The sequence below is a fragment of the Theropithecus gelada genome, chromosome 2, assembly GCF_003255815.1.
Source record: "Theropithecus gelada isolate Dixy chromosome 2, Tgel_1.0, whole genome shotgun sequence".
NCBI lineage: Eukaryota > Metazoa > Chordata > Mammalia > Primates > Cercopithecidae > Theropithecus > Theropithecus gelada.
In genome coordinates this window covers 151283278-151304499 of record NC_037669.1, presented here as the reverse complement: position 1 = coordinate 151304499, position 21222 = coordinate 151283278, and the positions used below count along the sequence as shown (strand labels likewise).

The following is a 21222-nucleotide window of genomic DNA, read 5'->3' as shown; positions in this document are numbered from 1 at the left end:
AGCCACTGTGCCTGGCCACAAAGTTTTAATAAATAAGGAAAACCAGACAAGCATAACGTAATACAAATATACTGGATTTAGACTCTAACTTTATTTATACAAAGTAAATAAAGTACCAGACTTTGAAGGATATTTCTAATAGAATGTTTTTTCTCTTTCAGGTTGATCTTGGAAAAAGAAGGGCCACGTTCCTTGTTTAGAGGATTAGGCCCCAATTTAGTGGGGGTAGCCCCTTCCAGGTAAAAAAAAAAAAAAAAAAATTGTTTAAAGTTAAGCAAATTATGGCAATCTCTTTTGTTTCAGCACACCTGGATTTAATCATTTATAGATACGGTTAAATTTCTAAATGTGGTTTTCAATGTTTATGGGAAGTTAAAATACTTAATTTTCTTTTTAAGAATTTCAGGTGCTAGCCAGAACAAATTTATATAATAATGTTTGGTGGTAGGAAATGGTACTGGATATTTTGAAGACTAACAGTATTTCAGTGCTATTAGAAATTAACAGTAGTAATATGAATACAATGGCTATGTTTCATAATATAAGAGAGAAGGTATAGTATTTGCATTAAATTATTGATAGTCTTATACTGGGGAAAATAATAAAGTATCGCTTATTATAGCTAGAAGTTTAAGGAACACTGTATTTATAGATAAGAGTTTTAAATGTTAAAATTCTATAAACGGACCTGAGATTTTTTGGGGGAGCTGTTGTAATCAAAGTTGAAAATTATGAATATATTATATATCTTTATATTGCATTGACTAGGAGATATAAAATTAGTAATATTTGCAAGATAAATCTGGAAATACCCTCATAGATAGTGGCAGTATATTGAGTCTTCTGGGGAGATGCTTATGCTCTCATCTGACCATAGGAGTTAGAAGAATTTGGGGCTGCAGAATTGAAAATCTACACAGGGCTAAGGCTGTAAAATACTCCTGATATTTTGAGATAAGTGCTTGGTAGATTTGTGAGTTTAACTAAACCAGCTCTTGCATCTTGAAAAATTCTGACTCTAAGAAAGGTAAGCATTCTTTTAAACAAATATTTTCCTTGGACGAAAAGGCATTTGGGGTATCTTGAATTTTTCTGCTTTTCATAGCTATCCTGCTCTGCACTCCACCTGAAGTTAGTGTTCCTTTCTCCCTTTCCACATAGAAATCAAACTTCAAAGAAACAAGATAGAAAAGTAGAACCAAAGGACTAGGAAGGATGTCAGGGCTTAGCACAGGGTTGAAGAAAGGGACAAAAAGTCTAAAAACCTGAGAATTTGTGTATCGTTGAAGGGCAGTAAGTGATGTACATGGCCTTTACCATAATAAAAAGGAAGCTATTCAAGGAAGATGCTGAAGAGATGTCAGGGTGATAATGATAAAGAACTATGGTGTAACTGGTATCAGTAACCATCCAAAAGGATGGGCATGGCACCATGTGTATAAAGAACTATGGTGTAACTGGTATCAGTAACCATCCAGAAGGATGGGCATGGCACCATGTGTAGGTGCAAAGGACCGCATAGTAAGATCATTGTGAAGCAGTTTTTATGCAAAGTCAAAAGACAAAGAACAAGCAAAGGAACTAATAACTAAAGGAGCAGCCAAAGGAACTAGCAGTAAGAAAGGGGAAGATCTGGAACTCTTAAAACTAAGTCATTTTTTGGCTTATGGGACAAACCAAACAGATAGAATGGTTCTGTTACCTATTAAGGAAGCCAGAAGGACATGAAAACATCACTTCGTCATTTTTCTCTGACACCATTGCATCTTAGATTGTTAAACAGAACATGGTACAAAGTTCATATTTAGAGTGAACATGCTTTCTGTATCCAAACCATGTACCAGATCCATGTCTTGTTATTTATTAGGTTTCAACTTTTTATGGGTTCTTTTCTCTTTCAGAAAATATCCAAAATTGCATCCTAATTATAAAAAAAGTTAAAAGAAAAAAACACCAAATGCAATGGCTCATGCCTATAATCCATCTTCTTGGGAGGCTGAGGTGGGAAGATCATGTGAGACCAGGAATTCAAAACCAGCCTGGGCAACATAGCAAGACTCTATCTCGTAAAACAAAAACAACAAAAAAAGTATAGCGTAAAGTTTCTACCCTAAACACATCATCTCTCATCCTGTGTACCTTCCCACTCACTCACACTTCTCGTAGATAACCACCATTAATAGACAGTTCCTGTATATTCTTCTAGTAATTTTTCTGGGTTATCATATACATAAAAACATGTATACTTAATATTTATTATGCTTTACATAAACTGAATCATACTAAATGTTTAACCTAATTTAACTTGAAGTTTTTCCATGGATAGTATGTGGGGTTTTTTTTTAATTGTATAGTATTCCATCATTAATAAACATTTGCTTATTATACATTTAGATTATTTTTAGATTTTCACTGTATAAACAATGGTTCAGTAAACATACCTCAACCTTTATCTTTGAACACTAGGAAGTATTTTTTTTAGGATGGTTACCTAAAATTAGAATTTCTGAATAAAAGGGCATATGCATATTTAAGACTAGTGAATATTACTAAATTACCTTAGTATAAAAAGGCATACTGGATTTTTATCCCTTATCCATAGCCTTACCAATGCTGGCTACTGTCCATCTTTTTTTAATACTTACCAAATGGACTGAAAGGAATTTTTCACTGTTTTAATACATATTTATTTAATTTTTGGTATAGTCATACTTTCTTGTAATTTGTCATTTGTCTATCCTGTGAATTGCCTATATATATTTCATGGCCATTTTCTCATTAGGATTTCTTTTTTTCTTACTGATTTCTAGAAATACATTGTTTATTCCTCTTCCCAACTTGGCATCAAGTGTATCTTATGTTTTTCCTTCTCATAAAGTACGATATTTCATTTTAAGTTATATTAATTTTCCTTTTTTCTTAAGCACATTAATAAAGGTACAACAGTGAAATTCTCATTTGTATTTGTCTACTCTGATTCTTATTGGATGAGTAATCATCCAGTAAGATGGGGAAATAACAGGATGTTTCATACAGCGAGCAAATAATTCAAAACATGGGAAGTTAACATAGAGGAGGTAGTGGGGATGCATAAAGTCATAGTCAGTAAGTTAACAATGAGGGAACTAATTAAATTTAACTCAGTGTTTACAAACATTGGAAAACATTCTAACCTGATGGGTCTGATTTCTTTTGTTGGAATTGTTTTGACTGTTTAAGGATAATGTGAATTACAGTGTGTGTACTATGAATTAGAATATACCACAGTATCTTAAAATTGTTTAGCATATATTTTAATCATTTGGATCTGCTTCACCCTCTTCTCCCCATGAAAAAAATTATATGTTAAGTGCTCATGCCATATCTACTTATCTCCAATAACTATATTTACTTTAGCCTTAGCACTGCACCGGCCTTACAGCCTTATTCATTCATTTAGTTTCTAAACATCAAAATCTTAAATACTTTTTGTTTAAATTAGTTGTTATTTTGTTTTTATTTTCTTTTTTAAAAATTTCATTTTTTCTTTTTATCTTTTTGGATACCAAGTTTTAGTGAGTTAAGTGGCTGTCAGAGTATTGGACGGGGGTCTGTTTGAGGATGAATGGTAGGAACTTTACATTTGATACTGTCTTACTTTAATGAGTCAATACAAAAAGTACTTCATAGTATTTATGAAAAGTGTATATATCTAATGTTACATGAGAATGTGGCTAGGACTTTGTTTATGGTTTTTAAATTTCTGCATTCTAAAATTATGAAGATCAATTTATATGTAAGTCTTATGCATTAAGAACATGCTTATTGATAAATCTAAATCTCTATTTTAGAGCAATATACTTTGCTGCTTATTCAAACTGCAAGGAAAAGTTGAATGATGTATTTGATCCTGATTCTACCCAAGTACACATGATTTCAGCGGCAATGGCAGGTATGAATGTATAATGTTAAAAAACAAAAAACTTCTTGAAACCTAGAAACTTAATATTGAATTATAAGTTTGTAGTGAGAAGTTGATGATTTATGTGCTTTTCATTGATTAGATGATTTTTACATTTATCCATATAAACCAAATTAGGTATATGTAAAATCTGTCATCAGTTGACGTTTTTGTAGTTAGGAGTTTCCATGCTAGGGTACAAATAATATATTTATATTGCCTTGTGTAGTCCACTGAATGTTTAGTGATCATTGTTAATAGTTTTAAGAATCCAACCATAATTACACTGTAAATAAGTTACAGAGCTGTGATTTACTCTTCTCTCCTCAATTTCTGTTAGTGTCTTTTCCCTTTTTGCTGCATGTTTTGGCTTCTGTCTGAAATGTGTCGGCAATTCTTGGTAAAGTATTCATTTTGTCCTGTGCTCAAATGCTGAAATTTTTGTGAGTGATGATAATTCAGTTACCATGTGTATTTTTTAAAATTGTTTATTCTACATAATTCACACTAGATAGCTCCTGAAATTTAGACACTGGCTATGTGTACATGCTTACTATAGAAATGTTTCCAGGAACTCTCTCTTTCTGTCATCACTGATAAGTATATATGATTCTGAATTAAAACAACAAGTTTTAGGTCTTTATACTGCCATAAAGATAAACAGTTGGTTTGACCAATCTGGTTCTGGAATCATTTGCTGCTATGCATGTTGGACAAAGCCATGAACTTCGGTTTTCCATAGAAAATTCTCCCTAATATCTGAGATTTTTGCATATTTACTCATATCTCAGATTTTCAAATTATGCTGTAACTTTATAAACTGTAGCTGCTTTCATCAGCTATTGATCAATAAATTGAGTGTCAATTATGTGCTTAATAATAAGTGCCCTAAACTGTTAAACACTTTTGGTTTAGAAATAAATTGAATCAATTTGACCTATATACTTCATGAAGTAAGTAAGTTTGAAATACAAATTTCTGAAAGGTCAATAGCCCTTATCATATTACAAATTGTTTCTAATACTTTTTGTATTTAGTAATTGTCGATTGACTCACTGAAGCTTTAAAACTGGAAGGGACAATCTAAAGGTCAAAAGAGTGAAATACAATCATTTACCAATAAGGAGACCTTGGGCAAATTATGTAATTTATGTGAACCTCTGTTAGCTTACCCATGGAATGAGTCAAGTGGTCTACATAGATTTGAATTTTGAGAATCAGTTCTTTCATTTAGTGTCATAGAGATTATCTTGTGTTTAGAATTTTTTTAATGTAATTTTTACAGATGTTGAATATTAATAGATAGAATTTTTCCCCTATGAATTTGGATGTAAGGTAAAGGTTGGTGGCCAGTGACAAACCTTATATAAACCACTCTATCAGGTTCTTTAAAAATACATTTCTGAATTACCGGTGATTATGATTTTGGCTTATAACCTCAGATAATTATAAAGAAATATTAATCTTATTTGAAAGAATTGGAATCTAGAAAGTTAGATGAGCGGTCATTTTAAGTTGATTTTTTTTTTTTTCTTTTTTTTTTGAAACGGAGTCTCGTTCTCTCCCAGGCTGGAGTGCAGTGGCGTGATCTCTGCTCACTGCAAGCTCCGCCTTCCGGATTCCCGCCATTATCCTGCCTCAGCCTCCCGAGGAGCTGGGACTACAGGCACTCGCCACCGCGCCCGGCTAATTTTTTGCATTTTTTTTAGTAGAGACAGAGTTTCACTGTGTTAGCCAGGATGATCTCGATCTCCTGACCTCATGATCCGCCCGTCTCGGACTCCCAAAGTGCTGGGATTACAGGCCTGAGCCACCGCTCCCGGCCTTAAGTTGGTATTTGTTATATCAATATAGCAAATGTAGAGGTTCAGAATATATTTCCACAGGAACATCTTATTTCATTAGATTATCTCATCAGAATTTATTACTGTATTTGTATCACATTGCAAAGAATTTCAGTAGAATTGTCACTGCACTTTTTTCTCAAATGTTTACAAATGTTAACATGTAGTTCGTTTTTATCTATACATTGATACCATTTCCCAACTTGAATTCCTCGAGTTTTGGTAAACTTATAGTCTCATACTTGTTCAGAGGTTACTGCACTGTACACTTATTGTGTAGAAAATACTGCTTGAATTTGTTTGCAGTTACATTGTTCTGAGAACTGTGCTTTCAGAGCTTCTGTGCACTATTAATGAGCATTAACATCTAGCTTTGCAGTTTTATTCATAACTATATGGTTGGTAAAACTGAATGGTCCAGTGCAGACTCATTGAAGTAGCCTTTTGCCCCCTTTGTTCTTGAAATAATCTAGACCAGATTACTCTGGGGTTTTTTTTAGGATTATTTTTATAGGTCTAAACATGAATGATTTGGGGGTATGAAGTAAAGCTAGTTCTGTGAAAAATCATTTTCAGCTGTCTATTCAAGGGAAAAAATGCTAACCTTGTCACTTTAGTACACAAAAACACACTAAAATGGACCATTAATGATACTGCCTGCAAGATTTTAACACACCAGATAGCACACACATTAAGGATTTATAAGGCACTGTACGTTATTTTTATTCCAAGTGACCTCTCAATTCATTTTCATTTTGCATTTTATCCATATGAACTCATGTTTAGATACTAAAAATTTATTTTATTAAAAGGACAGTTTAAAGTGGGTCTTTTTGTTGTAGTGCATACTGTAAGAATGTGTAAGCCTCTAAAATTGAGCTGTACATTTTCATGCATTAAAAATTTTTTTCAGTTGTGAGGATATTTAATCAAATTAAATAATGTTGACTCTTAATATTTTGCCTGCCTTTTTTTTCTTTTACACATGACCTTTGACAGACTCAGTATATCTCAGCTATTGAGGGTATCTGTTTTGTTGCCTGTATATTTTGTTTAAATTAACTTGTATATTCCTCTGTATACACCTAGGCACAGATGTATGCAAAAAAATTTATTAAATTACTTCTTTCTTTATAGTAATTCCCAATTTTTAAAAGATTTTATCTGGCATGTATATACTTTTATATAGAACATTATAAATGTAAAGGAAATGAATTCTGATTTTGATTGGATTATATATTCATACAGTTCTCAATTTTTAAAATACTAGTAATGTAATCATTGAAAGTTTCCTACATACGTAGTGGGTTTTATTTGCTTACAGCATACACTGTTATTTTTCAATTTATGTTTTTCTATTAGACTTAAACTTCATTATAATAAAGGCTTTTACTCATTAAATACAGGTATTGTCTTGCATTTATGAAATATTTTTGAACAATATTTTATTTGTCCATGGCAGTTAATTCAGCCAGATGGATGGTTGGACAGATGTTTTGTGTGTTTGTGTGTAAACATTCTTCCTGTTTTTTGTTTTGTAGAACACAAGAAATTAAATACAAAATAATGCAAAATATTTCATAAGTATGGATGTGCAATATTACTGGCCATAGTGCAAAAGGTGAAAGGTACTATTGTAGCAATGTATACTTTATTTTATTAAAAATTTATATAAATAGCTCCAAAATGTAGTTACTTGAATATTCTGTTGGGTTTTTTTTTTTTTTAAAAAGATTTACTAAGTAGGCTGATTGTTAAAGAATAGAAATTGTGTTTTCACCTCCTTAATCATAATAGATAATAGTGGTAGGAAAATGGGAGATGATGATCCCCTCTAAATATTCCCTTTTGACAAGGTTAGCATTTTTTTCTTTAAGGCAGAATTGATCTTCTTTTAGGTAAGTATTTAGATTCTGAAACTGCTGCAGATGGCAGGATTTTCAGTACTCGGTACATTTTTTTAAATGGCCCATTTTGATATTCCTTTCTTTTTTTTAACTTAAAATTTTCAAAAAAGTTAGATCTCACAGTAAATATTTCTCAAATCCTTCCAATGGGATTCAATTTGTACACATGTTTCTGATGAGGTCACTGCTTGTTGTTATGATACAGAAAAGCCTGTGTCTATTTTAGGCATTTACTGTACATTTCTCCCGAGAAAAGAGTGAGATCGTGTCATCTCATGCTCCCCATCCGCAGGTCACTTCCTGTAGAAATATGGACTAACTTAAACCTCGTGAGTACTGATCTGAGCATCTCTTGCAGCCTGTAGTATAAGAAACGCACCCTGGGATTTTATAATAGCTGTGGAATTAGGAGGCGGGAAATTAACTTTTATTTCCTGAATTTGTGTGTGCATTGCATATTTTATAAAGGCTAAGTCTGATTCCTTTATAATATTCCTTCTAGAAGGAAGAATGAGGTATTTTTCAGTCATCATGTAATAAAGGCCTGGGGTCTTCAGCGTGGCGGTAACAGCCTTGACCTCCAAAGAATGTGATAACAATATATAGCTGTAAATGGTATTATACTGTCTTAAAAGTTTTAGATAAAATCACAGTTCTCTTTGCTTAGTATAACATATTTAAAAGCCTGATACAATGCTTTCCATTCTTTTTTGTCTGTTGATACGTGGCTTTCTTAGAACTCTTTTGCAAAAAAAAAAAAAAAATTAATATTACTTTGCAAATAAATGCAGGATAAGAATATATGGGATCTTAGCTGTTTTAGTTTTAATTACTTTTAAAAGTGGTGTTAATACATTTAGGCGGTTAGGTGGGCTTTGTTCTTACAGAAGTTAGTTGAAATAAAAAGTACTGAAAACGCAACACTACAGGTATCACTCACTTAATGAAATCAACATTTTCAGCAAGTTTAAGCAGAATTTTTCTGTTAATCTGGTTTTTAATTGGTCGACACTGTCAAATGGAATCTTACTTAGATAAAGCAAAACTTTTAAAGTAGCATTTAAAAAATTTTTTTAAGCTTTCTAACATGCTAACCACCCTACTAACAGTATGGCCAATATGTTGGCACTTTGCTTTTACTGACTGTGGAGCAATATTAGTTCTTCTTACCTTACAAATGGATCCCTCATGTCATCTTAAGTTCATTTTCATGTTTCACTAGGTGCTCAGAGTCTTAATATAAATTAGCATATTATCAAAATGTCACAAAATTAAAATGCAAAATAAAAAGTAATAGGCAATTTCTAAATTTCAGGGGCACTATTCCCAGTATCTTTGTGTGTGTTTGTCTTATAAGTAATGGGAAAATATGTTTAGCTTGGGCTAACCTCAAATTGCCTTACCATATTTAATGCTAAGTTACGATAAATTTTTGTTTTTTTCCATTGGCTTCATTTCTTAGATTATTAGATTATATTTATTAGATGTAATTATCCTAGTAATGTCTATTTAGTTTGTTAAAGTGTCTTTGGTTAGGAGAAAGTAATAGCATAAAACTCAAGGACCTGAGTTTTAAGCGGTAAAAGGCTAATAGCTGAAACTCTGTGGATTGTGCCTAGATTCTTTATCTAACCCAATGGTTTGCTGGCATTTAGGTTAGTGTCTTTATTAAGAGCTAGCTCTCACTGGGAGAGTTGAGCCAGAGCAACCATAGTAAACATAGCGTACTGATAATAGCAATTACATAGGGATAAGATAACATTCTCTCACTTACCTAAATTTTAATGTGGCCTGTTACATAGGTTAATTTGTGCTTGGAAATGAATTTTAGTTAAGTGAGAAATACCTGTTGTTTGCTTTGTGACATTATAGTAATATGTACAGAGAATAATTTAAAATTATAATTTATGGGTCTTTAAAAAGTTTTGTTCCTAACAACATTTATAAAAATTTGTTGTACTATTGTAAAGTTTTTTATATATGGGTTTTTTTCCAGCCTCAAATTCTTTTGTGACTTGGAAGAGTATTATGGACAGAAGCTTGGGTATTTAAAGTTTGTTTTTAGAAATAGAACTTTTATTAAAAAAAAAAAAAAACTTAGGTGCTCATCTTCTTTTCAAATAAGTATAATAAGATGAGTGAGAATTTTTACCTAGATCGGCTGTTTTTAAAAAGTTTGATGTAAAGATTCCCAGTTTTAAGCTTTTAAAATTCAATAAAAAGCAAATAGTTTTTCTTAAGATTTCTATAAAATAATTAATAAAAATCATTGTGAGTAATGCAGAATATTTTGTTGCTTTATGCTGGCTAGCAGCTTTTTACTTACAAACTCTTAATTTTGCTGTGCAGACATTTAGCTAATACAAATATTTAAGTTTACAAAACAAGAATCATTAAATTGGAGTTTGACCAGAATATTGATGTCCGATTGCTTTAAAATATAATTTGAATATCCTAGCCTTTTCATGTAGAAAAATGAGGTTCAAGAGAAGAGAAAAATAATACTCTATAACTTTATTCTCAGTTAAGCTAGAACCATGCAAGAAAAATATTTAAACTGGTCTGATAGTTTCATGTTTTTCTTTTATTTTACCAAGAATATATGCATGAAAACAACCTTTTATATAAAAAGATGTTCCTGGCAACCTGCTCAACATTTTAAATTTTATCAACTTAGTACCTGCTGATGCGTCTAAAATTGCTGGTCCCATTCTAGTTTTATACTTACGTATGTAGTATTAAAAGCACTTAAGAGAAATGTAGACTATATAATCTTTACAAAAGTGGTAAAGGAATTATTTAAACTGAATATTTATTCCATTTATCTTGCTTGCTAAATAGATTTAATTGGAGCATCCATCTGTGTAATATCTGGGTATTTCTACAATGTTAAAACAGTGGCTTAAGGAAGTAAAATTTGAGTTAGCCAGTTACTGACATAGAAAAGAACCCCGTGAGACCAAATTCAGCTTTGTAAACAATTTAGTATAAATATTTTGCGTATGTAGATATACCTTTGAAAGCCAAGAAAGGTTTATGATTGGATCTGTACTATTTTAATTTAAAAACAAATTATTCTTAAGTATATTGTAGCATTTCTGTTCCTGTAAGTACTTTACTCATCTTAAATGTACTGATCATTAGCCACCTTTATAAAAATAATGTGCCTGACCTGCTAGTATTTGATAGAAATATTAAAACAGTTAAGATCCTTAAACATTTCTGCATATAAGTTTTTATTGAATAAATGTAACTTAACGTAAGTAGGTCTATGAAGTCTGTGTAAATTAAAACCCTGTTTTGTGTAGATGAAGCAATCTTTATAAGTTTCTGTCATCAAGATTGTATTTTGTGTGCTATTTTTCCATAGCTAGGAAGGTGGCAAGTAAAACATGCACTATCCTAGAAACATACTGTTCCAGGTAGATCTTAATTTACTACCTGGAATGAGCCACCTTAGGTGACCACCATTCTTCACCAATACTTAGTACATAATACTTTAGTTTTAAAGTAAACTAGAGCTGTCTTCTACCCTGAGTTTCTTCCATGTCTATAAAAGTAAGAAGGAACTTCCAATTTGTAACTTTTTGAACTTTTGAGTTTTTGTATGTGTTTAAGTAGATGAAGATAGGCCTGTCCTAGTAACCCTAACAAAAACTTTACAGTGATACGGTTATTTTAACAGTATTAGTAAGTATATATGTAGAAAGTATTCATGGGGCCAAACAACAGTCTTTCCCACTATATAATCTATTGAAGATCAAAATATTGGTGAAATTTGACATTTATGTAGAATTCATTTTGAATGTAGTGATTTGGAATGCTAATCAAACCCCAAGTAACTGGTTTTTTAGCTGGTTTTTAGGATCCCAGGTGCATGCTTTTTACCGTAGAATACACAAAATGTCTACGTGTTTGTAGAGATGGATTTCTGAATTCAGCTTAGATAGTAGAAAGCACCCTAAAGGATATTCTAAGTAGGTTGGGAAAGCAATTTATATTCATTTTGCTTTTAAAAGAATCTGTTAGTTTAGGACAGAATTTGAGAATTCATATAGATTGGAAGTGAAGACAAATGTTTGTCATTGTATGGATTTGTAAAATGAAAAGTGTAACATATATATAAATTAGTAGTTTATATACATTTTCTTTAATATAGATTTATCTAATTTTTAATACCTTAAAGTTAATAGTGTATTCTTCATTTTTACCAGAGTTCATTTTAAACATGTTTGTTTAGGTTTTACTGCAATCACAGCAACCAACCCCATTTGGCTTATAAAGACTCGGTTACAGCTTGATGCAAGGTATGTTAATTCCTTAAAATAAAATTGGTTAAAGTGGATTTAACCACTTTTTTTCTTTTTTCTTTCTTTTGCTGCTGAATTTGTTGTGGTAGTTTTGAAACTTGGGTCTGCCATCAGAAAAAAGATAATGTAAGAGTTGACAATATGAGCTTTTCCAGGTGAAAAAAGTGTATTATTAATATGTGTTGTTTTGTTTTGTTTTAAAAAGAGTGGCTAGAAAGATTCCGTAGAGAAACAGAAAGGAAAGAAAGAGATAGATTAACCTAACCCAAAAGGTAATACTTTCCCTACATGGGTACTTATAATTGGCCTAGGCTAGAACCCTAGGCTGACAAAATAGTTCTCATATATCATCTGTTACCACTGACCACTTTATAATAGATTCATTCATTCAACAAACCTATATTAGCAGATACTGCTATGTCTTAGAGATGCACCAGGAAACAGTGGGGACTAATTTTAAATGGAATAATCAAGGAAAGGTTTTTTGAACCCATTTAAAGCAGAGGAACCAATCTGTGCAAACCTCAGAGGTTCTGAAGTGTAGGGCCTTTGGTGTTCCGGGAACTGAGAGTAGGCCAAAAGCAGTGCTGCATAGGGTCTTGCCATCTCAGCTCTCCTATTGGCTTTAGAATAGACTCAAGTAGCAAGATGGTCCTATCTTTTATGTTACAATAATAATATTAATGATTTTAAACTATTTTAGACTTTCAGTCTGGAGTAGGTTCTGTGTATAACATGTTTTTACTGTTTTATATTTTGGTGTTTGGGAAATAGTGTTATGTTCTATAGGCTTTAAGTCAAACTGATCTAACACATCATTAACAATTATGCCTTCTTAAATATCTGTTTTCCATCTTCTGTCATGTTGAACTATATACTGTTTGGAAACTTGAAAAGAAATATCTAACTGTTTGATCTGAAATAGATCTTTTAATAAAATCTTAAGTGTTGTAGTAAAACTCCAAGTTTATTTCTTAAAGCCACATATCTGAAAAGTAATGGTAGCTAAGACTTATGCCAAAGGTTAGAAAGTACAAGATGCTAGTCCACATTATTCTATTGTAAACTACCAGGGTTAGGTTTCACTGTGTTTAGCATTGCTCTATAAGGAATCCAGGAAAAGCATGACTTAAAACTCTTTTTTTTTTCCACTTGTAACACAAGCTAGCACAATTCTTAGGCTTGCAGGGTTGGGGAGTTAGATAGGGGGTGGGGTGATAATGAAAGGTTGACTTGAGGATTCTAGTTTATAAGGCTGAGGGCTGGGTGCAGTGGCTCATACTGGTAATCCCAGCACTTTGGGAGGCCAAGGCAGGAGGATTGCTTGAGGCCAGGAGTTTAAGAACAGTCTGGGCAACACTGCAAGACTTAATCTCTACCAAAAAAAATGCATGCCTGTAGTCCTAGCTACCTGGGAGGCTGAGATGGGAGGGTTGCTTGAGCCCAGGAGTTTGAGACTGCAGTGAACCATGATTGCACTATGGAGACTCCATTTGTTAAAAAAGAAAAAAAAGAAAAATCAATTAAAAAAAAATAAAAATAGGGCTGATATGTCACCTTTCAGGATTTGTATCTCTTTTAACTTGTGAGGAAGGATCTTTAATGGCAGAAACTAGTTACAGGTGGTTTGTGGATCATTAATCTAATAGGTATTCAATATCTAAAGACAATCCATTCATAAAACTGGTGGAATCTGTAGGTAATTAAGTGGGTGTTGTGGTGGTGGTTTTATTTTATGTCAGAAACAAGTTAGGTATAATTTATAAATAGGTAAATTTTCCCTTTTTTTATAGGTAGCATATAAACCTATCTCTTTATAGATAAGGTCCTGTTGGGGGAATCAGTATAAGGTAACAAATATTGTTAAAACTCAAAATTACACGCATGTGTAGGAGGAGATGTTGTATTCTGTAAGAGTAGGTGCTGCCCCCTTAGGTAGAACTAAGGACATTGTCTTAGGCAGAGTACTGAATAAATACTTTATGACACTACAGGTTCTCATTTACTAGTCACCAGGGAGATGGCTATTGCCTTTAAATGATCATAGGGAATTTGACTTACATTCACCCCATCGCCTCTTAGGTAGAATATGAGTGGGGTTGAAAGAGAATCCCTCAGGTGCACAGAATTTTAGTTAATCATACTGCTTGCTTTATGATATTCTATCATCATTAGTGTCTCAGTCATTCTATTTGTGTTACTAAATGCAAAGGAAATTCAGTTTACTTAGAACTGGAATTAATACAATGTGAGGATTTTTGTTTACTTTGTTTTGTTTTTGTCTTGAGCTGCAGTCAGGGTGTACAGTTCCTAAAGGATTTTATTGCTTATCACTGCCACATGAACCCCAATGAGGACACGAGACTGAAGATTCAATGTAGTGCATTTTGCATTCAGTAAAATAAACTATTTACTTATCACTCATTTCATACGACAAGTTTGAGACAAAAGAATAGGAAATCTAAAATATGAATTTTTTTTTAAATTCTAATTCTTCATGAGTTAAAGAAGGCCATTCTTTGTTATTAGAGTGACATATTTTATTATATTTTACTTACTTTATTTAAAAAACCTATCAGTAAGATGTTTCTTTTTGCTTTTCAGGAACCGTGGGGAAAGGCGAATGGGTGCTTTTGAATGTGTTCGTAAAGTGTATCAGACAGATGGACTAAAAGGATTTTATAGGGGCATGTCTGCTTCATATGCTGGTATATCAGAGACTGTTATCCATTTTGTTATTTATGAAAGTATAAAACAAAAACTACTGGAATGTAAGACTGCTTCTACAATGGAAAATGATGAAGAGTCTGTGAAAGAAGCATCAGATTTTGTGGGAATGATGCTAGCTGCTGCCACCTCAAAAACTTGTGCCACAACTATAGCATATCCACATGGTAAGAAGAGATATCTGTTAAATCAGAAATATTTTCCCACCCCAGCCAACAGCTCACTTATTAAAGCATTTATAATTTTACTGCGTTCTGGTATAACAAAATACAATTCTTGAGAGTTCATAATGAGATTAAATCTGGTTAAGTAACGTAGGCTCTATTAATAGGTCAGTATTATGCTATCAAATAGCATGGTGGTGATTGAGCATGAACTCTGAAGTCAATCAAATTCCAGCCTTACTCACTTCTGCTTGGTGACTTTTGGGCAAGTTTCTGATTTTTGAAAAGAGCATAGATGTTTGGGCAAGTTCCTGATTTTTGAAAAGAGCATAGAGGTAGGCGCTATAGTAGATAGTTTACGTACATTACTAATCTACGTAAAAATTATCTAAAGTACTTATTTTCCCTGTTTTGCTAGAACATAACCAGAATTGTTCTCCTTTTCAAATGGAATACTGAAAAGAAATGTAAGCATGAAATAACTTGCCCAAGGTCACATACCTACTTAATGCTGAAGCCCAAATTTGAATTAAAGTCTGTAATCCCAAAGACCAAGCTATTTTACATTATTTCATGTTGGCAAATAAGTATATTAATATTTCTGTATTTAAATTTTATAATAGCCTTTTTCATTGATAGCTAGATATAAATCACTTAAGAATTTATTTGCTACATGCTGAGGTTTTTTGGTAGCTTTTTTGGTTGTTTTATTTTAAGTGTAGCTTTTGATTTTTGCATGTTTAAGATTTGTTTTTTAGTGTAAGCACTTCGTTTTTGTTCACTTACACTGATTAATATTTACCGTGTCCATTGTATATCATATCAGAAAAAATGAGACAGGCCTAGAAAATGCACATTTGCTCTAATAGTAATTTATGAAACCAACTCTTTAACCAGGTTGGACTATGAACTTATCTCAGTTTCCTGAAGGAATTTCCTGACTTTTCTAAAAGAAGTCAAAATACAACAGTATCAGCAATATTGTTTAGATACTGACCTATGGGATGGGTTAGGATGGTGGCCTGCTAAGGTGTAAGGAATAGGGTTTTGGGGTTTAAGCAGACTTTTCCCTTGAAGTGAGATGATGTCATTACAGGAAGAGGTACAGTTGATAAACAAGATACGTTATTCTTTTTTTTTTTTTTTTTTTTTTTGGTAGACAAAGTGTCACTGTGTCACCCAGGTTTGAGTGCAGCCACATGATCATAGCTCACTGCAACCTTGAACTCCAAGGCTCAATTAATCCTCCTGCCCCAGCCTCCTAAGTAGCTGGGACTATGGGCTCAGGCCACTATGCCCAGCTAATTTTTTAATTTTTAGTAGAGACGTAGTCTCTGGTTCCCCAGGCTGGTCTCAAACTCCTGGGCTCAAGCGATTCTCCCACCTCGGCCTCCCAGAATGCTATAGGATTACAGGCGTGAGCCACCACACCTGGTCAAATAGGACATTTTCGAGTTAAATATATAAATGGCACGAATCTTTAAGACAGAACAGATTTCAAGTAAATAGTAACAATTGCTGTGGGTTGCTTTAGACTATTTCCCCATGCCCTTCTGGAATACTTTGTTGAAAAAATTTGAGAAATAGTGGATGTGAAAAAAGTAGTTACATAGGAAGCTCTGAATTCTTGTCCCAGCTTCTACGTGCAGCTGGCCAGAATCTCTCAGTAGCTCTGGTTTCTCATCTTTTAAAATGAGGAAAAATTGGACTGACTAATCTTTAAGGTTCATTCAGCTCTTAAAAATTTATGATTTTTGCTTACTTGATTCCCAGGCTGGGATTTATAGCTGGCAGCTAATGTTTGGAACATTGTCAGCTTCTTTGTCCACATGATGTTTCACACTCATATGTGTGGACTGTTTTGAATAGATTAATAATGCTATTGTTTCTTTGTAGTATTCATGTTAAATCTTTTTTGCTTGTTTCTCACTGTATCCTTTTTATATTCATCCTGGATGCCACCTCTTTACTGCTTCTTCACCTTTTCCTCCTTCTTATATCTATCCTTCCTTTTATCTGTTTAGCATACAACTGATACTTCTCTTTTGTTATATTGTGTCTTTTTACATTCAAAGACTGTAAAGTCTTATAATTAACGTGCATGATTTGGGCCATATTAGAAGTTTGATGTTACTATAATGAGACTGGTTTCAATAAGCTACACATTAGAAGCTACTCCTTTTTTATCCTGAGCTTACACTTATAGACTGATAAATGGGATGTGCTCAGTTATAATTAGAAGAGTGTAAAGATATCAATAATGTTTAAGTAAAATGATTTTATTTCTTTCCTAAACAGAAGTTGTAAGAACAAGACTACGTGAAGAGGGAACAAAATACAGATCTTTTTTTCAGACACTAGCTTTGCTTGTTCAAGAAGAAGGTTATGGGTCTCTTTACCGTGGTCTGACAACTCATCTAGTGAGACAGATTCCAAACACAGCCATTATGATGGCCACCTATGAATTGGTGGTTTACCTACTCAATGGATAGCAGCATGAGGGCTGCTGTACTACAAAAAAAGAAGACCAAAAGATGACAGTGGACCATGGAATATGGAAGCCAGCATGGCAGACAGAAGAAAAATAGTTTGGGAACATGTAACTATTATAAGTGGAAGTTTTGTCGTAGGAATTATAGTAATCACACCACATTTCTTGGCCTTTCAGTAATGTGGAGAAAAAAAAAAACCTCAGAACCTCCAAGGAAATGCCTTTAGAAGCACTCCTCTCTCAAAATTGCCATTCTCTCTACCATGTCCACCAGACACAGTTGGGTTTTGTTGATTTATGGCAGTCTTTTAAACAAAGCCATCTTTAATTTTACATACTGTATTGTAACTATCCAAAGATAGTATTGGCAGTCATAAATCTATAACTTCCGGCTTTTGTTTAATTCCAGTAAAATCACAACAATGACAATGAGATCATCAGTATTATTTTCACATTTCCCTGAGAGGACCTGGCACAATATTTTATATTTAATTATTTGCAGTAGTCACTGTTTTTGACAACCAATGAAATAGCGTCTAAATATCTTGTATATTTCTTAGCATCAAAATGTTTCAGTTTCCACTGCTAACAGGTGCTTGATGTTTAGCCTAATGTGGATATTTAAATTGTTAACATACCAAACACACATGGTAATAGTTTGGGACAAAATAACTAGTAAATTGTTGATTCTTGGCTATTTCGCTGACTGCGGCATGTCCTCATGTCTTCTTTAATTTTGTGGTACATGAATGAATGCATTTATCTTTCAGTGACTTACTAGTTATGAACTTGAATTATCACCTGTTTGTCATACTTAAGTATCATTTACATAAAGTATAAAACATTTTTCACTTTTGAATCTTTCCCTACTTTCACATTAAGAATTTGAACTTTTGAGTTTTTTCCAGGTCTATATATGATAGATTACATTTATTTTGTAGAGAAAATAGTAATTTAAAGTTTTGCCATTTTAAGGTGACGTTAATATTTGGGACAGTATAAATATTACAGACAAGGGCCTCGTTGCTATCTGCTTTAGCAGGTAGTGACATTAATTAACTTCTAGTTTTGTGTAAATAAACAAACTGCTTTTGACAAGAAATTTATTCTGTCCTAGTTTCCTGAGTGGTAAATCATAGAAAGATTCAAGTTCATTTGGGTTAAATGTGCTAACAGGATGTAGCTTTTAAATTTTGCTATTGAGTCAGCTGTACCTTTTAATACTTAAAATGTGTTACATGTATGGCCCTTATAAAGATGTTTGCTGTAATTCTTTTAAAAGACTTCGCCTATGCTATTCTGATGTATAAAAACTGCCACGATTGGACGCCAGTGTGTGGTACTCATTTCAGTACCTGAACTGTACATTTTGTGCAATGGCTTTATCTAAAAGAATGACTCTTTGTGAAAGCACTTTGTGGCCTTTTGGGGGCGGGGGTGGTGAGAAAGTAGGAGAGAATACCATAAGATTTAAAAAAAAAAAATTGATCATGTATTAGGCAGAAACAGTGTTCATAACATTTTTCTGGGTTTTAAGTATGTTGTTTTGGAGATCCTTAATATAAATGTTTTAGGTATTCTGTGTACCCTGTTGTGCCCCCAACGTTATAGATACTGCAGCGTGTCATCGCAAGCTTTCTCTGCTGTCACCAATGAAACATAGTGCCCTGTTAAATTCCCCCATTTTAACTTCCTTGTGGTCAACAGTAACTGGATGTTTTTGAGGTGCTCAATTGGAATAAAAATATTCCAATCTATTTGGAGACCAAAGGCAAAATCAGCTTTCTTACCTTTGGAATTATTCGTACCTTTCATGGTAAATTTCAGCTTTGACACATATTATGAGGAACATACCAAAAACGGGTTCGTAATAAATCTGTAGAGGTCTGAATATCGTGTTTGCCTTTTCAGGTGCCATTTCTACTGCCTAATACAGTGCCATTTGCCTTGTGAAGACCCATAAACATTCATTGTGTTGAATGTAAGGTAGAGACTCTCCCTAGTCTTACTGATCTCAGTACCCCACAAATGATTAAGAATGATATGAAAACCAGCAGCTAAGGAACATCTTATTATTTAGTTGTAGCATATTCATAACAAGTGTCCTTCAAGGATGAACATATATTCTCATTCTATTTGTATTTATCAAGTAAAACTTGTGTTGACCTTTAGTGCATTATCTTCAGCTTTTGAAAGTATTATGTATGTACTGGAAAGAAAAGAAATCTTAGAGTCTTGGACATTGTTTATTTGTGCAACAACTAGAAAGGAGCAATGAGGTTTATTTCAGTTGTATTTTTCCCTAAGCACAATCTGCCATAGTTTATGTATGACAGAGATAATTCAGAAAAGAAAACTATATATAAAAGTTGTATATAAAGTTTGTCTCTGAAATATTTCTTTGAAGTTTTTAAAAAATTGACTCATGTTTAAAAACAAAAACATTCAAAGCATTGGACTTTTTTTCCATCTGTTTATCATGACTTTTTTATTTCTGGTGTAGAGGTAGTCCACATTGTTTAGATTGTATGTACTTTTAAATTTCAAAATTCAAATCTGAAGAATTAGCAGTTGTGATTTCGGGATACCATGCAGTGCTTTTAATCCCAAGAAAAAAATCTATCACCGAAAGTTGGCTTGATTCTCATTATGTAACTTTGTAGAACCATCCTTTCTAGATTGGTGCCCCACAGTGGATTTGTAACTTTGAAGTCAGGATAGAATATCATTAGATTATCTGTGGAATAGCATTACTATATTAGGACCAGCAGAATTTGGGTTGGTAAAAATAATGTTTGTTACTGGATTACAAACATTTCAGCATTTTAAGATTGGTTTTAAATCACTAAAAATATTTATTCAGATTTGAAGGATTTAAGTGCTAAAAATCAATCCATTTCTTGCTCTTCAAGAATTGTCCATGGCTGCCTTTTGTTGTTTACATGCTCTTCTGCCCAGACTGTTAGTAATCTAGGGACCCCCTTTGGAACTGATGAATACAGTACAGCCTTTTCTTCTCAAATATCTAATGACTTTAACATTCCTAAGAATATAGGTATTTCTGAATGATTTAAATTTGAGGGATTTTAATACATAAAATACAGTGTACAAACTTTCTGCCCACTCAGATCTCTTCTCCATCATGTGCTTACATTTCCCATTAACCTACACACTGATTTTTATGCTACTCCTTGTAGAAACAAAATTCTAGTTTGACTCAGTTTTTGTGTTTATAAACTTTTGGAATGTATACCCCCGTGTATGTGAACAATTAGGACCTATCAGTCATAGCTAAATAGTGAACCTCAAAAGTGTTAACTTTGGACTATTCATGTGAGGTTTGGTATCTTGCATTTATGTACATGGCTGTAAATTATGTGCATTTACTCTGTATTTATGTTACCTAGCTGACTTTTACTTGAATTGTTCAAATTTTAAAAATTAAAATACGCTTATGAAAATATGGTGACTTTTTCTATAATACATCAACATTTTATTGAGAATATAGTCACACTTTTTTGGATTATCCTATGTGTGGAACAAAAATCTATTGCTATTTTCAGGTTAAGTATTAGGCTCGTTTGATTCAGTCAGCAAACCTTATCTTGAGCACTTTGTATCTGTTAGACTAGTGATGTCTAAAGGAACCAAAAGGTCAAGTAATCCAACTCCCTCGTAGTATAGAAAGAAATCTTGCGTATCTTCCACAGGTTTATTGACTTTTATCCAAAGCTTTTCATGTTTTCATTTCAGCCTTTGTGAAAGTTGATATGAAAAATACAGAGGTGAGAACTTGTTAGAATAACCAAATGAATCCACATATATTAGATCGAAATACA

The 21222-nt window shown here is 32.9% G+C and overlaps 1 protein-coding gene across 3 annotated transcripts in view; it reads left to right on the top strand.

Moving 5' to 3' along the window:
* Positions 1-20846, top strand: part of SLC25A36 (solute carrier family 25 member 36) — a 38541-nt gene extending 17695 nt beyond the window's left edge. The window contains exons 3-7 of one of the 3 annotated variants that reach the window (XM_025375834.1): positions 162-239; positions 3831-3931; positions 11932-11998; positions 14606-14895; positions 17194-20846. In XM_025375834.1, the coding sequence (XP_025231619.1) occupies positions 162-239; positions 3831-3931; positions 11932-11998; positions 14606-14895; positions 17194-17384 (727 nt within the window). In that variant the 3' untranslated portion in view covers positions 17385-20846. Of the gene's footprint in view, positions 1-161; positions 240-3830; positions 3932-11931; positions 11999-14605; positions 14896-17190 lie in introns of all 3 variants that reach the window. The other 2 variants (XM_025375833.1, XM_025375835.1) reach the window with 2 other exon arrangements.
* The last annotated feature ends 376 nt before the right edge of the window (positions 20847-21222 follow it).